Below are 18,360 nucleotides of genomic sequence, written 5' to 3' on the forward strand. Positions count from 1 at the left end.
ATCATTCTTATTAGAAGTAGTAATATTGATATTAACGATGATGATAATAATAATAATAATAATAATAATAGTATAATAATAATAATAATAATAATAATAATAAATAAGTAAATAAATAAATAAATAAATAAATAAATTAATTAATTAATTATGAAGAATATTTTAGTTACAAGTAAGTTGAGATTACGACATGCATATATCTTTTTGTTCCAGGTTTCCCGGATAGCTATGGCAAGAAATTTATTTTGAGGATTCCCGATAAACTATTTGGATCCAGTTTTGCAGCTTGTAGAATAGTTGTTTCACCACTCAATAAGCTGACAAATGTAGCAGTGTATTCAGACAGTTATATGAAAACTGGAAATGTTCGTCATGGGACACGTTATTACAAAACCGGGGAGAGAAGTTTTGACTGCACAGATTCAGACACAAAGTATGTTGCTACTTATACAATTTTGTCGGACGATGATGTTGCAGTAATTGTTCTAATACAATTAGACGGGAAAATACAAAGTTGTAGGGGTTATCCGGTAGATACATATGGTACAGAGTTTATGGTAGTGGAATATGGTAAGAAGGAGTCTAAACAATGTACTTTTTTGTCCGAGCATGACGATGTAAGTTATGTAGCGTACTACTCAATGAATAGCGTGCATGGTGAGGTAGATTCTGCAAATGTAATTTTGGGGCCTCTCAGTCGTCTGCAAGCGCAAAACAAAAATGACATGTCTGGAACTGAATTTGTATTCAACAAGCCGTCAGCTGTGTTCTGTGGCGATCTGTTCCCAAAAGCAGTAGGAAATCAGTACAATCAACTTTTGCCGACAAATACCTGGTCAACCGAGTATGTGGTACCTGCTTTTGATGTAGAAGCTGTAAACCGACTATTTGATGGGAAGTTGTTCATCGTCTCTAATGCTGATAACACCATTGTAAATATATCCGGTGGTTTTGACGCTATCCATGCTATCTATAACAGAGGAGACAAGATCGAACAGGAAATTGACGTGGGTGCAGCTTACAAGATCAAATCGTCTGAGAACATCGGAGTTGGGTTATACCTCTACGATCCAGCAGACCCGACAAAGGCGTCCTTCAACATGTTAGTTCCGGCACGAAGTTTTCACGATACTGTCTTAACATTCGTCCCGAACAACGTATTGAAATGTATAGATTTTGATGTTACAGAAATAAAAACATACTTTGTTAATAGAAACCTCAACAGCACAATAGTGTCAAAAGAAGCAGACGACACAGATCCATTTTATCGTCACGTGAGCATTGATAGTAGCGTATATGAAATGACAGTTGTACAGTCTGGCACAGAAAAATGGTTTGTGGTTCCAGGAAATGTTAAAAGCGCTGTCATTCAAAATGTAAGTGCATTAAGTGTGTATCTTCTTGTTGGAATGAAAATTAGATAGTATACAATCGGGGATTCCAAATAGAGAACATGTACGGCCAAAGTATAAGGTGACAGAAATTAAAACAGTGTTTTAAAGCAACGGTAGTACCAAAGGATTACAAGAGAATTAACCAATGCTATGGAATTTTAAAACTTTTAAGTAATATAATTGAAAATATTTGTAATACACAGCCTTTATCTCAAACTCAGCTCTACATTTTAAACTACACTAAATGATAAAAAATAAAATCTGTAAGGATATTGTTTGGAAGCATAAACTGCGTCCAAGCTACGTAATGGTAGAATCGGTTTGACTGAATTTGTTCATGAGAGGTAATGGAAAGTGCAACACCCCTCACGCCCCCTAGCACCGGCTTAACCGGAACTCTTTTACAAATGTATTGAATGGACTCCATGATCCAGAAAAGGGACAGAAATTATAACAATACTAAAAAGTCATATTGTAACGAATATATACATCATAAATATCTTTCTCACATCTTTGTGACTTCTTGTACAAGAATTTACCATAAAAACCACATTTTTCTATCTGTCCTCCCCAACATAGAAAATCAACCCTTTTTACATACAACACAAATTGAGATTCTAGCCTTAAAGATGGTAACACTACGTTTTAAATTATAGCATTGGCCTTGACAGCTGGGTAGCTCAGTCTCTAACCTTTACTGAGCTACAAGCTGAAATACACACTGAACCGAGCTGACTCCAGTATTCTGCAGAAAGTAGCATAGATATTCTGCTTGGAATAATACTATAGAAGTAAATAATAAAACCCTTTTCTTAATTGTAACATCAGTCTAAATGAAGTCAAGTAAGAAGTTGTTTGTTGTGAGAGGGAAAATAAACACACAAGACTTAATTAATTTTGTAATATTGAAATTAACCATCAAACATGTTGAATTTCGAGTCGGCTCGAATAGCGTCGAAATTAAACTTCACTAGATATCTAGTTTCGAGCTGGGATTGAACTTCGAACCAGAACGAAAACTGAAATTTTCAAGGAGTCGAATTTCTACTTGCTCGAAAGTCGAAATTCTAATTTAACAAACGCGAATTTCGCGCCGGTGAAAATTTCGAGCGCGCGCCGGTGAAAATTTCGAGCGAGATCGACGGTCGAACTTGAGATTTTTTAAACACCAAATTTCTATTTACGCTCGAACTTTGATATGGTTGATGAATTTCGTGACAGCTTGAACATCGAAATTCAGAACTGCGAATACCTTTTAACGGATCGATATGGGAGAAATAGGTTGGTTGTGAATGAGAGACTTTGTAAAATATGCAATTCAAGCAGATACTTTGAAGATGAATACCACTTCAAAAGATCATTTGCTCTAATAAGAAAACAATTTTTAAATTCCTAAATGTAATTGAAAAAAGCGCAGTTTTAAATCTGAAATCATGTTATAGTAATTTTAAATAAATAAGCCGCATACATGTTTCTTGTAATGCTTGTACAAATGTGTCATTGTAATAGTTCACCCTCTGCTTGCATATGTGTAAATCTATGTTGTTATTTGTGCTGAATTTGATAATATTACTGTTTGCATTAATGTATATATATATATTTACACTTTGTTTGTATAACAACGGGAGTTCAATTCTTTATCTATGAAATAAATTACCTGTTCTATTCTGTTCTTAAAAATGTTACTAATTTTAGCCGAAGGAAAATCTCTGTCACATATCGGCTGCGAGTCAGAATGATGGGAAAGATAACGACTGTGATGGTCTAATAGATGAGGACGGTTACTATGGGGATAAATATGGTGTTTACAAACAAGGTATGACTAATGCAGTTTCCAAAAATACTCGAGTAACTTGTAATATACAGAAAGACGTTTTTAAAACTAGTACGTCTGTGGATATGATTAATGGACGTAAAGCAGGAAAAGTAGGAAATAATTACATTTTCTGTTCATAACCCAAAGGAGAGTATAAACAGGTGAAGGCATTGTGAACCTTTACATTACATGATATTTATTCAACCACTAAAATGATGATTCGATGTTTCTGTCTGCATACAAATCTAGTTTTAGCCTACACCAGTAGAACTGTCGAATTTCCAAAGCAGAGTAAACATGACATTGTTTTGAAACACTGTAGTTTCCGCTATACCCTAAATATTTGTTATACGTGATTAAATGCTTTCTGTTACACTACATATTCATCATATTCATTCATAGTTTCGTCTTTAATTACGTTTTCATCATATAGAGGATATTTGTTTGTTTTGAGTGAATATGGAATATATCTCACTGAGAAGTGAGAAAATTTCAAATATTTTCTCACTTCGAGGTAAAATATATTCCATATTCACAAAAAGCAAACAAATTTTCTTTTTATTTTATGCTTAATTACGTTGAGATGTGCATTCTGCAACAAATCTTAATCTCAGCGCGGGAAACAGGCGCGCGTAAACAGACATGACGTCAGACGTGTTGTGACGTTATAAAGACGCACACAACATAAAGTTCCATTTCATTTTATTTTTTACTGCATAACGTTATGAAATTCTCATTAAATAGAATAATTTGAATCGAGAAATAAAGTATAAAGATCAAAGTGTGACTACAATTTTCATACTGTTTTAAGCAAATAATTTAAAATTCATAGACAATGTATGCGGGGGCGGAGCTATATCTCTCACAGTGTGAAAATATAGATTTCATATTTTCACAGTATGAGTGGTTGGATATGAAAATATTTAACTGATAGAATGCAGTATTTCATTAGTTAGCATAAAATAAATGACGTTACTTTATGCTCTTCTGTGAAATACTGAAATTTATCAGTGAAATAAAATTGATATTTTCACTGTTTCAAACAGTGAAAATATCATTTTTATTTTTCACTGGTACGGAACTACATTTGAATTCGCAATGATATGATTTATAAATGATAGGAATTTCCTTGCAAAATATGTTTAGTAAAGGTAAAGATGTATAGAAATAATAAAAGGATCATAAATATTTAAATTTTATCATGATGAAATGTAAAAGAAATCAGGAAACGTAATAGAACTATTTATAGTTTTTTCTACAAAGAAATATTGACGTCACGACATTATGACGTTATGATGCGATGCACGTGACGTTGGGTGGTCAAACTGAATATAATTTGGTTAAAAACATTAAAAATTCTTAAAATAAACAGAAAATTTGTTTGTTTCACTGTAAGATCGAAATATATTTCACTCGTGAACACCATAATTTACATTTTCACTCGTGGCTGCGCCACTCATGAAAATATTGCATTATAGTGTTCACTCGGTGAAATATATTTCGATCTTACACTGAAACAAACAAATATCCTCTATAGCCAATATTCGCTTTCTACGACATATTTGTCATATGACGTTTCCATCATATTCATATGCCGTGATTCAATGTTTCGTTTTCCACTAGGCCTACATTTTCGTCATATGGCTCGATATAATTTTTTATTTTACTTTAATTTTAGTAGTGAATAAAATAAGGTTTCTAGGCCAATCTTACCCCACTTGACCCCTTGCCCCTCTTTTAAAAAATCCAAAGCCAACCAATTCAAAACGTAAAAGAAATAGGTAAATTATAATTAAACCTTATCTTTAATGAACGTAAGGTTGAAGAGCCAATCTGATCTTATTTAACCTGTAACCCTTAACCAACCCAGACAAATACCGGACAATTAAACAAACCACAGGTTTAAACCTAATTAAAAGTTTTAAATACATATGATATAGATGAGTTTTGAAAGAAAGAAGATTTACTGATAATATAAACCCCCGTTATGTTACAGCAAAAAAGGGAAAAGAATGATAATGGCCACCTGTTCATCTTGTGGAAGAATGAAATCAAAGTTTGTTAAAAGTACTATCAAAGCAGGCAATTTAGATATCCATAAAGCAGTGTTACCTTTATTACCTAAAAAAGGGTTAACACTTCCAGGATATAACTATTGTGGACCAGGAAATCCTTTAGATAATGGACCTCCTGTCAACGAACTGGACGTAGTATGTAAGACCCACGACTTTTGCTATGACAGCGGTGTAAAAAAGGGTATATGTGATAAACAAATGCTTTCCAACTTAAATAACACTAAATCAAAAACATTTGGAGAAAAGATTGCAAAACATTTAGTTGTAAAACCTACAATTAAAACGAAATATAAACTTGGTCTCGGACAGGAACAACAGTTCCCTATGGGTTTAATGCCCAGACAAAAACGAAAGTCAAAAAACGGGAAATGGGTATAAAGTATACCCCCGGAATCAGATGGAGTGATAAATTAGCAGAAGAATTACATAAACCAATTAAACGAAAATTTAGAAAACGAAGAGTAATAGTCAATGATATTGATGATACTTTGTCTGCTGATTTAGTTGATATACAAGCCTTTTCAAAATATAATAAAGGTGTAAAGTACTTGTTAACCGTTATTGATATATTCAGTAAATATGCTTGGATTATTCCATTTAAGAATAAAACTGGAGAATCTGTTACTGAAGCATTTGAAAAAATAATTTCTGGAGCTTCAGCTCCTGATGAACTTCATGCTCGGCCTGAAGATAGAATTCAGGGACGAAAGTCCCCAAAGACTGCAAGGATTCCACAAAATTTATGGGTAGATGAAGGAAAAGAATTTTATAATAAAAAGTTTGAATCATTTTTGAATAAAAATAAGATTAATATGTATCATACATTTAATGAAGGAAAAGCTGTCGTAATCGAAAGATTTAATAGAAGTTTAAAAAGAATAATGTGGAAATATTTTACAACAAATAATACTTATACTTATTTAGATAATTTGCAGGAAATGGTTGATAAATATAACAAAACAAAACACTCTAGTATAAAAATGACACCAACCAAAGCCAGTAAAAACTTAAATAAAGGTACTGTTTACTTTAACTTATATGGTAATTTAAAGATACCAAAGAGTAAAGCAAAATTTAAAATTGATGATCGAGTCCGCTTAAGCAAACTTAAACGACATTTTGAAAAAGGATATACACCAAACTGGACAGAGGAAATATTTATAATTTATAAAATTAATAATACAAATCACAGAACATACACTATAAAAGATTTAAATGATGAAATAATTCAAGGATCATTTTATGAACAAGAACTTTTACCTACTACACAAGAAGTTTTTAGAATAGAAAAAGTTATTAGACGAGACTATAAGAAAAAACCAGCTTTAGTAAAATGGAAAGGTTACAATGAAAAATTTAATAGTTGGGTTCCGTTTAATGAATTGGAAGAAATTTAAATTGAAAATATATTATATAAATGAGTAGTAAAAATCTAATTTCTAATAATGGAATAGAAACAATAGATCAATTAATTATTCACCTAACTAAACTAGCTGCTGCTTACAGAAAAAGTTATAAATTTTGTGGGAGAGTAAGTACTGGGTTATATATTACAACAAATATCTTTGGTTGTTCAGCTGCATTAGCACTTGTTCCAGCTATTCCTATATTTGTAGCAGTTGTTGGTGTTGTTCCATCAGTAATTATCATATTTATTAATAAACTAAAACTTAACGACAAGAAATTTATTTTAAAAACACATCATCACAAAATAAAACAACTAAAAACAAAAGCACGGATTGCAGCTTTTGCTGTTCATAACCCTAATGATCCTGGAAAAGAAGAAGAGAAAAAAGTTATTCAAGATATTTTTACAATACTGTTAGAAATGCAGAAAGAAAAAAAATATTTAATGCCCTTTGAAACATATATGAAGGAATTTAAACTTAACGGATATAAAAGTAAAAAAGAAGAAGAGTTATATTAAAACTAAAGTTTTAAAAACTTTAATTAAAGATTTTTTCTATAAGTATTTTATATAAATGAGAAAAATTATATCAGTTGAAGGTAATATTGCATCAGGAAAAAGTACGTTTTTAGATATTATTAAAGAATATAATCCTAATTTTAATATAATTCCAGAACCAATTCATGAATGGCAAAATGTTATGGACCCAAGCGGAAATTCATATAACCTTTTTGAACTTGCTGCTCAAGAACCTCTAAAATATTCATTTCCTTTTCAATTAGCAACTTTAAACAGCCACATAAAAATGTTAAATTCTGCTAAAAACTTTGACGGTGTTTCTTTTCTTGAACGATGTTATTTAACTAACAACAATGTTTTTACAAAACAATATCACGACAACGATGTTATAAATGACCCCGAGTGGGCAGTATACAATCTTTTCTTAATTGATCATGTTATTAAAATACATGGAAAAAACCAAATTGATGCTTTCATTTATGTTAAAACCGATCCTAAAATATGTTTTCGAAGACTTCAAAAAAGAAACAGAACTGAAGAAAACAGAGTTGGTTTAGATTATTTAGAAAAACTACACAAATTACACGAAGAATGGCTAAACAGAATGTCTCAAGAAGGTATTAGAATTTTAACAGTTGATAACAATTTAGAAAAAATAACTTTAAAATCTTATTCAAAAGATATAGATAATATAAACAAATTTCTCAAATCAATATAATTTCTTTACGTGCGTTTTTAGAGATTTTTTTCTATAAGTATATTATATATAGATGGTTAATAGAAAGATAGATAGAATGATTATGTCAAAATTATCTAGCACTTTAGGAGAAATAATGAATCCAGACAATAATTCATATAAAAAAGTTCTTAAAAGAAGAAATGTTATTAAATCAAATCTTAATCAAATAGTTAGCGATGAATATAAAAATCATGTCATTGATAAATTACAAAATGTTATAGATCCTTATCTATTAGAAAGGAATTTATTTGAATGGGACTGTGGTTGTTTAATGTTAGAAGAGGAAAGTAATGTAAGATTATGTGATTGTCCCAGACCAAATAATCATCGAAACAACCCTAAAAGAGTTATTGCAACTGGCTGTGACACTAATGAAGAAAAAATATATAAAAGCACATACGCAGCATTTAAAGACCTTGATATTAATTCAGGGTTAATAAAAATGTGCTGTGAAGGGGAAAACAGGGTAAAAAGTGGAATATCAAAAACTAATGGAAAAAGATATAAATTTAAATATTTTATTTCTTCTTAAACTTTATTTATTTTATTATTTTTTTTAACCCTTTTTTGCTTAACGAATTTTTTTTCTAAATATAATATATAGATGGAAATTGAGAGATCTATAAAGCAATATTATAAGAAATTTGAAATTAAAATTGAATATAGACAAGATCCAAAAAATCAATTATATTTAACTATAAACGACTCTTATGAAATGCTTAAAAACAAAGAAAAATATCAAACAGGGAATGCCACGCACCAAAAGCGCAGCCTCCTCAAAACGAACCCCCCAGCACGCAAACGCGTGCACCACACACACACACACACACTCAAAGCTTACACATCAGGACAAAACGAACAACACACACACACACACTCAAAGCCAACACATAAGGACAAGACGAACAATAAGCATATACACACGCGCGCACACAAAGTCAACACACAAGGACAAAAAAACAAACAAAGGAACACAGTGGGGCACCGCCTTGGAACGGTCAGTGGCAAAAACACCACTGGGGAGCTTAAACCGGTTTATGGTGCGCACCCAACCTCACTCTTACCCCCACCATGTTCCAAAGACATGGGACAGTGTAAATAAAAGTAATCCCCTCCAGGTGAATCTCTAACACACGTAATGGAAACAAAAAGGCATGGCATGTAAAACATAAAAATGCTCGTGTATAAATATATAAAAAGCAAACCTTAAGAACCAAAAACGTATGTACTCAATGCCTTTTCAGAAGACAGAGCAACAAGAGAAACACCCTTAAGGGCCCGACGAAACAGGCCAGAAGACAAATATCAAAACAGTTCAGTCCTGGTAGGATTTAAAAACTGCTCATCATAGAGTCCTCCCCCTCTTCCGTCAGACGCAATCAAAGAGGGAAGCGTAGTGTCCAACTGTAAACGGGTTGAACACTAAACATGCGGTATGTCTCAAAACAGTTGGGTCGTAACCTCTTTTAATAAAACGTTTGATAATCTTTCCAAATACATTTGGAAAATTACCATGACCCAAGACCTTACGAAGTTTGTAAACCACATCCCCATAAAAAACGGGTTTAGAAATACCTTCTCGCAGAAGTGTCTTTAAATTACTATTGAATTTTAAAACTAAATCAGAATTACGATAATAAAATTTAGTAAAATATTTACGCAATTTGTAATAACGGTAGCCTTGCTGAAGAAGTTTACTTGTAATATATTGATTACGTTCATTGAAATGCTTGACATGACTACACGCTCTGGCAAACCGAATTAATTGAGAAATATATACCCCATAAGATGTAGCCTGAGGTACATCCCCATCCAAATGGGGAAAATTTACAATACTAAAATTAAAATCATCCCTCTTGTCATAACTTTTGGTATGTATAATATTGTCATAAATAGAGAGATGTAAATCTAAAAATGAAGCATCAGTATCCGAATTGTTAGTTTTAATTAACTGAAGCTCCCTAGGATAAATAGTACCCACCAAATGACCAAAAAACGGATTATCCATATTAAAGCTGAACTTAAAGCTTTAAAAGGTATAAAAATAAACGTTGTTTTAAAAATAACTTTTGTAAAAATAAGTGCAACAGATACAAAAATAAATCAGCTTATTTTCAATCAAAGGCTTTAGAAATTATTAACGCAAACGAAATAAAAAACACTTTACGTCAAGCCTTTGATGAAATAATAAATAGAATTGGCAACTGGATTTCAGAAGGAAGCGGTTGGAGAATAGAGTCAGTTGACGTTCATTATATAAATAGATATAAATATACACCACTGGCTGCTTCATATTATTTAGAATTACCAAAACCATTACAAAATCCAAAGAAAGGATTGATAAATATAAAGAATGATGATAATGAATGTTTTAGATGGTGTCATTTAGCTTACAAATTTCCTGCAACAAAACATTCTGAAAGAGTTTCAAATTATAAAAAACATATAAACGATCTTGATTATACTGGAATTAAATTTCCTGTTACATTAAATCAAATACCTAAAATAGAAGTTTTAAATGATATTTCATTTAATATATTTGGTTATGAAGAACCTACGGGAATTTATCCATTGTACATATCAAAATATCAATACGAAGAACACTGTGACATGTTGCTAATTAATAATAACGAAATAACACATTATATTTGGATAAAAGACTTTAACAGATTAATGTTTAAAAAAACAAAATGTAAAAATAAAAAACATTTTTGTAAATCATGCTTACAAAATTTTTCTCAAGAAAGAATATTAAAAGAACATGTTGAAAATTGTTTAGCTATCAATGGTGTTCAGGGAGTTAAAATGCCACCAGAAGGTAGTAAAGTAGAATTTAAAAACTACCACAAACAATTAGAAGTACCTTTTGTTATCTATGCTGATTTTGAATCAGTAACTAAGAAAGTTTTAACTGCTTTACCTTCATCTAAATCTTCATTTACTGAACTATATCAAAAACATATAGATTGTGGTTATGGATATAAAGTTGTTTGTTGTTATGATGACAAATATACTAAACCAACACAGATTTACAGAGGACCTAATGCAGTTTATAAGTTTATTGAAAAAATGCTTGAGGAAGAAGAGTATTGTAAGGAAATATTTAGAGATAATTTTTACAAAGATTTAAGAATGTCTAAAAAAGACTCAGCTGAATTTAAAAAGCAAACCTCTTGCCACATCTGTGGAAAAGAATATATAAATGATTCAATCAAAGTACGTGATGGAAAACAAAGTTTTCCGAATGGACCGAAGGTCCGTGATCACTGTCATATAACAGGAAAATTCAGAGGAAGTGCTCACTCAGAATGTAATATCAGTTTTAGACTAACACATAAAATTCCCGTTATTTTTCATAATTTAAGAGGTTATGATTTCCACTTTATTATGCAACAAATAGGAAAATTTAAAAAAGAAGTCAATGTTATTCCAAACAATATGGAAAGATACATGGCATTTATGGTAAGTGATTTAATTTTTATTGATTCATTCCAATTTATGTCCCAATCATTGGATAACTTAATAAAAAATATTCCAGAATTTAAATATTTATCTCAAGAATTTAATTATGAAAACATTAATTTATTAAAAACAAAAGGTGTTTATCCATATGATTACATGGATTCATTTAAAAAATTCAAAGAAACAGAATTACCTCCTAAAGAAAAGTTTTATTCAATTTTAAATGAAACACACATATCTAATGAAGAATATGAACATGCTAAAAATGTTTGGAATAAATTTAAAATTAAAACAATGGGAGAATATCATGATCTATATTTAAAAACTGACGTATTTCTTTTAGCTGATGTATTCGAAAATTTTAGAAGGTTTTAGAGTACTACAAATTAGACCCTTGTCATTATTTTAGTAGTCCTGGTTTAGCTTGGGATGCAATGTTAAAAATGACTGGAATTCAGTTAGATTTAATAACTGATATTGATATGTATCTTTTTATTGAAAAGGGACTGACAGGAGGAATAAGTTATATTTCAAACAGATACAGTAAAGCAAACAATAAATATATGAAAGATTATGATCTTAAACTTAACAGCAAATACATTATGTACCTCGACGCCAATAACCTTTACGGTTGGGCCATGTGTCGACCTTTACCCTCTGGAAACTTTAAATTTACATCCGAAAAACAATTCAAAAAATTAATTGCAAAAGGTAAAACTAGCTTTATAGTTGAATGTGATCTTGAATATCCAAAAGAATTACATACTGTACATAATGATTATCCTTTGGCTCCTGAAAAAATTAAAATACCAGATGAATGGCTTTCAAATTATAGTAAAAATATTAAAAAAGAATTTGAAATAGGAAAAAGTAATGTAAAAAAATTAGTTCCAACTTTAATGAAAAAACAAAATTATGTTGTTCATTTTAAAAATCTTGAACTATATACACAATTAGGGTTAAAAGTAACAAAAATACATAGAATATTAACTTTTGACGAAAGTTCTTGGTTAAAAACGTATATTGATTTTAATACTCAAAAAAGATCTGAAGCAAAAAATTCATTTGAAAAGGACTTTTTTAAGTTGATGAACAACTCTGTATTCGGTAAGACGATGGAGAATTTACGCAAGAGGGTTAATATTAAGCTAACACATGATGAAAATATTTTATTGAAGTATATAGCAAAACCTTCATTTGTTAGTTCAACGATGTTTAACAAGAATTTGTTTGGTATTCATAGAATAAAAGAAAGCTTGTTATTAAACAGACCTTGTTATGTTGGAATGTGTATTCTAGATTTATCAAAATATTTAATGTATGATTTTCATTATAATTACATTAAGGAAAAGTACGAGGGTAATTGTAAATTACTATTCACTGACACTGATTCATTATGTTATGAAATAAAAACCAAAGATGCATATGAGGATTTTTATAAGGACAAAGATTTATTTGATAATAGTGATTACGATAACAACTCAAAATTTTATTTCGACAATAATAAAAAAGTAATTGGAAAATTTAAAGATGAAGCTGTCAGTATTCCAATCGTTGAATTTGTTGGATTACGTAGTAAAATGTATTCATATTTATTAGAAAACGAAGTTAATGTTAAAAAATGTAAAGGAATTAAAAAACATGTTGTAAAGAAAACAATAGTTCATAAAAATTATAAAGATACTTTGTTTAATTCAACCCGAAGTAATCACACCTTTAAAGTTATTCGTTCTGATAAGCATAATATTTCCAGTTATGTTATAAATAAAACATCTTTATCATGTTATGACGATAAAAGATATATTCTTGATAATGGTATTGATACATTAGCTTATTCTTAAACTATAGAACCATAAATTGTTAATTGAATATTTTTAACGTTTAAAGAATCAATATAAATAACATCATTCATTTTAAATTTATTAGCATAATTAATAGAAATAGATTCATTTTTTCTGTTATTTTTTACATCGTAACTTTGAAGAATTAAATTTTCTTTGTTTTTTAGTTGTAATTTAGCTTCTCCTTTATCTAATTTAATTGCATCAACAAGAATAATTAAAATACAATTAAAATTAATTGTTACATTATTACCATTTTGAACTAAACCAGGACTAGCATTTACAGTTTTCCATTGAAATAATCCACTATCAGTATCTTTAGTATAACATGTTAAAAACAATGGAGGTTTTCTTATTATTTGTCTTTCTATTTTACTTACTTTTTCATTTATATTATTAAATATTCCCATTATATTAATTATTCCAGTTAAATAAAAATATAGTTAAACTTTAAATAATGTTTTAATTCAAAAGTTTACTTTCTTTATAATTTATATATTCCTCCAATATGTAGAATTTGACATAACCATCCGTCATAAGACTAAATGATACTTCTGTAGATGATGAATCGTCATAAGGATGAATGTCAAACATTGTTCTTTCTGTTAAATAAATTTTAATTTTTTTCTGATACACACATACATTGTTAAATACGAGCCCTTTTTCATCAAACTTGGATGTTATATTTACACTCCCACCGGGAAATGTACCTGTAAAACCATCTTGCCACCACCTAAAAAGAAAATGTGATATTTTGCATTTTTCCAACTGTCCGGGCGCCACTATAAAAAACCTGATTTATATTACATAAGTTCCAGCCTTTTTGACTGAAAACACATTTTTTAATAACACATACGGTACAGCTAGTTTATATTCTTGGTTTATGTTTATAAAATCTCTATAATCTACGATATTTCCAGTTTCCAAATTAAATGCATTAAAATATCCCTGACCACTTCTAATTATATTTTCATATAATGAATATATCCAGACACCGTGGCGATCAAAATACTTTTTCATTTTTATATATGAATGTGCCGCAAAGGAATTTGGTTCTCCTTCATTATAACCACTGTTATATTCAAAAAGAAACACTTCACGTTTTACTTTTTCCAGTTTAGATTTATATTCTGCAAATTTATTTTCATGTTCGAGAATTACTTCAGCTAAATCATCAACTCGTTTTGTTGTAGCAACTTCAGAAGCAGACAAATTGTCAACAACATCTTTTGTTCTAGCTAATTGTGTTTCTTGTTTTAAGAAAATATTTTATACTTTTGTAATTTCTTCTGCATTAGTTCAGATTTATATTCTCCAAATTTATTTGAAAATGTATCGAGTAAATCTTGGTGTTTTTTTCAGCTTCAGTATTTAGATTTTTTATTTCTGTTCATATTTCTAACTGATACATATTTTGTAACTTTTTCTCGGCTTCAATAATCTTGTCTTTTAGTTCTTCATGTTTAATCATACTATCTTTTAATTCTTGAATTTGAGTGTATAACTTTTCAAAATTTGTTTTAAATACTTCTTTTATGTTTTCGTCTGTCAAATCAGATTTCTCTTCAAGTTCTTTAATAGAATCAACCATAGCTTTCATTTCTTTTTCAATTTTATCTTGTAATTGAACTATTAATAATGAATTCTTTTTAAAATCTTTTGTTAATTCTTCAATATTCTTTACTTCTGTTTCTAATGTCTGTTTTATACTTTTGATATCTTCAAGGTTATAGTCATCTATTACACCTTGAACTTTTTTAAACATAAACCGTCTTGAAACTGCATCGTTGGGTTTATCTGGATTTCCTAGGTTTATAAGGTTATTACCTCCAATATCCAATGCTCTGTTCATTGTGTTATCGAGTTCCTTATTTCTGTGAAGATACGATTCCGTTTCCTTTTTAAGTTTTTTGAATTGTTTTTTAGTAGCATAATCACTTTGCTTATACTGTCGGGTTCACTTATTTGTTTTACATCATTAAAAACTCCCATCTATATATTACCAGTAAAGTTTTTTCTTAAAAACTTCCTTGGTTTGTCAATATATAAGAAATCATATTTTTGATTTGTTGCACTAGCAAAAGAGTTAGGGTTAATATTTTGTTCATTACAAATCATATCATTTTCTCGTTTACTTGGACTTTCAAATAAAATATAATGTGAACAGTTAATCCGAATATCTTTTGGTGTTTTATAGTAAGACTGACTTAAATAAATAACACAACAGTTTTTGTGACGTCCTTGAATGAAGTATTTTGTTATTTCATTCTGAACCTTTTTATCTTCACATACAAAATCATCAAATATTACTACTTTTTGTTTTTCTGATTCAAGATTCTCACAAGGTTCAATTTGGTTGGGATCAGCTGAATATTCAAGTATTTCATTTGGATCTACTTTAATTTTTCTTGCAGTTCCATTTAAAAGTTTAATTAAATCCTGATATTTAGATTGTTCTAGGTTTTTAGCATACAAGTATAATTTATCATAATATATAAGAGGTTTTCGAAGTATATGCATTAGTGTATTTGTTTTTCCAGATCCAGAAGATCCACATATTAACATTCTAAAACATGAATCCGGCATAAAAGGATAATGTTGTTTAAAGTTATTGTGCTTGGCATTACTTTTTGTATCATAATTTGGAATTTCCATTATATAATAATATTACATTATCTTACATTATTTTACATTATTTTACATTATCTTATATTATTATATAAATACAATCAAAACTTAATGAAATGAGAATAAGAAAAAACTTAGTCGGGCAAAAGATGAGGGCTCTTAGAGAAGAAATAATGAGAGAAAAAATTAAAAAAGCTACAAATCGGGATATCTACACTGAAATTTATAAACCAATTACTGAAGGAATAGAAAGTCAAAAAGAACAATTATCAAGTCAGTTAAAAGAATTACCTGGAATTAAAGAGCAATTAGCGTTGCTTGGTGATGAAATGAAAGACATACAAACATATCAAGGTTTAGCACAGTTATTTCAAGAAAAACCATTATTACCACCATTACCCACCTCTAAACATGTTGAAAATATTGAAGAGATATTGAAAGATTATGAAAATCAAATAAGAGAAGAACAAGAAAAAGAAGATACTGAAGAATTTCCGGAAGAATTTGCGGCAAATTTAGATATAAATATCGATAAAGATGTATTATCAGAATATGGATTGCCTACATTAACAGAGTTAGCAATAAACAAAAATAAAGATGATTGGGTGCAAATAAAAAAGGGGGTCACCGAGAAATTAAAGGTATTTACTCGTGATATAAATAAATATAGTAAACAATGACCAGATAAAATAATTAAATTTATAAATGCAGAACCTATGGCTGCAGGTGAGTATGTTTCAGAGTTAGAATTACATAGAGAAAATTTTAAAAGATACGGTGAAGGCTTATCAAAAATGATTAAAGACTCAAAGGTATTTGGAAAGGGAATAAGATATCATAATTCATATAAAGTTTCACCAAATGGACATTATGGTAATTTAATTATTGATCTTAATAAACTTTATGGTCAAAACAAATTAATTGCTAAGGATAGAATAACTGGAAAAGAAGTAATTAACACTAAAGTAGATAATGATTTAATTGATTTGATTAATAAAAGATATAACAATAATAAAAAACATTCAGTTCATTCTAGAAAAATATTTAAAGAATTAACAGAAAAATCAGGATTGCCTATCAATAAAAGATCTATGAAGTTTAAAAAAGTAATTAGGGGACAGGGCTATGACGTTTGTCCATGTAATCCAGAAGAATTGGTTAATGACTTGGAGTTAATTTGTGGTTCGATTGATGCTGGAAATAATGATGAAGAACTAAAAAATGAAGGTATTGATATAATTGATAAATTATTAAAAATGGATAAATTATTACCAAAACAACATGAAATGTTATATAAAAAATATTTTTCTTGAATATATAAATGGAACAAAAAATAGTATTAAGTTCTGAAACAGTTAAAGATGATAATAAAAATACTCCAAGTGATTTTACAATCAGATTTGGTCGTTCTTTAATTTTAGATAAAAATAAAACTTATGTTTTCGGTTTGGATAGTATTAACACTATGACTTATTCTTGGCATAATATTAGTGATGAATATGATAATAAAAGAATTCGTTATAATAATGGTAAGGATTGGAAAGATATTATATTTACAAATGGTTCTTACAGTTACACTGATATTAATAATTACATAAGGGAAACATTAATAAGTAATGATGATTATGAATTTGATAAATCAGATATTGCTCCAATAAGTTTGGAATTTGATTTAAGTAGTTTTAAGATTTTGATTTCAATTAAAGATAATTTTATGTTGGATTTAAGAATGTCAAATTTTCATACATTGCTTGGATTTGAGAAAAAAACATTGAGAAATACTGAATGGGGAACTACAACACCAAATATAACTAACTCTGTGGATACAATTTACATTCATTGTGATCTTATTGATAATTCACTTGTTGATGGTAATTTTAGTGATATTATCTATGCTTTAAGTACTGCAGATTTAACAAGAGCTTATCCATTTACAAAAGAACCAAACAGGGTTGGATATTCTGAAATTAATAAATATATTATAAATTCAAAAACAATATATATTACAGACGTGTTTGGTAGAATAATTAATTTTAATGAGGTTGAAACAAGTTTTACATTAATATTAAAAGAAATTAATTAAAATTTAGTTTTATATAATGTACAAGAAAGTTTATGATAAAAATAAAGGAATATTTATTTATGTTGATGCTCACACAGGAGAAGAACATATACATGGTAGACCTGGGGTCTCCGAGGACGCAGTCCTTTGCACAGGTATCTTTGACACTTTAACGAAATTGTTTTCAAGTGGAGTTGCATCTTCAATTAGCACAGCTGGAAAAAAAGCTCTGGAAACAGCAGGAAAAGCCGCGCTAGAAAGTGGAACAAAAAAGGTTGGAATGGAAGTTGGAAATTTAGCTGCTAATAAAATTGTTGAAAAATTTAAAAAGAAACCTGCTCCGGCAGTTGGTGATTTAATTGTTAAGGAATTACAAGAAAAGAATAACAGAAAATAATAAGAAGGAGGATATTAAT

General features: G+C 29.3%; 1 protein-coding gene across 1 annotated transcript in view; it reads left to right on the top strand.

The window, feature by feature from the left end:
* The window catches only part of LOC123557844 (uncharacterized), a 99,343-nt gene that overhangs the window by 68,898 nt on the left and 12,085 nt on the right, over nucleotides 1-18,360 (top strand). Inside the window, exons 16-17 of the mRNA XM_053544748.1 lie at nucleotides 214-1,376; nucleotides 3,090-3,210. Coding sequence (XP_053400723.1) covers nucleotides 214-1,376; nucleotides 3,090-3,210 — 1,284 coding nt within the window. The remainder of the gene's footprint in view (nucleotides 1-213; nucleotides 1,377-3,089; nucleotides 3,211-18,360) is intronic.

The sequence above is a fragment of the Mercenaria mercenaria genome, chromosome 5 (assembly GCF_021730395.1).
Source record: "Mercenaria mercenaria strain notata chromosome 5, MADL_Memer_1, whole genome shotgun sequence".
Taxonomy (NCBI): domain Eukaryota; kingdom Metazoa; phylum Mollusca; class Bivalvia; order Venerida; family Veneridae; genus Mercenaria; species Mercenaria mercenaria.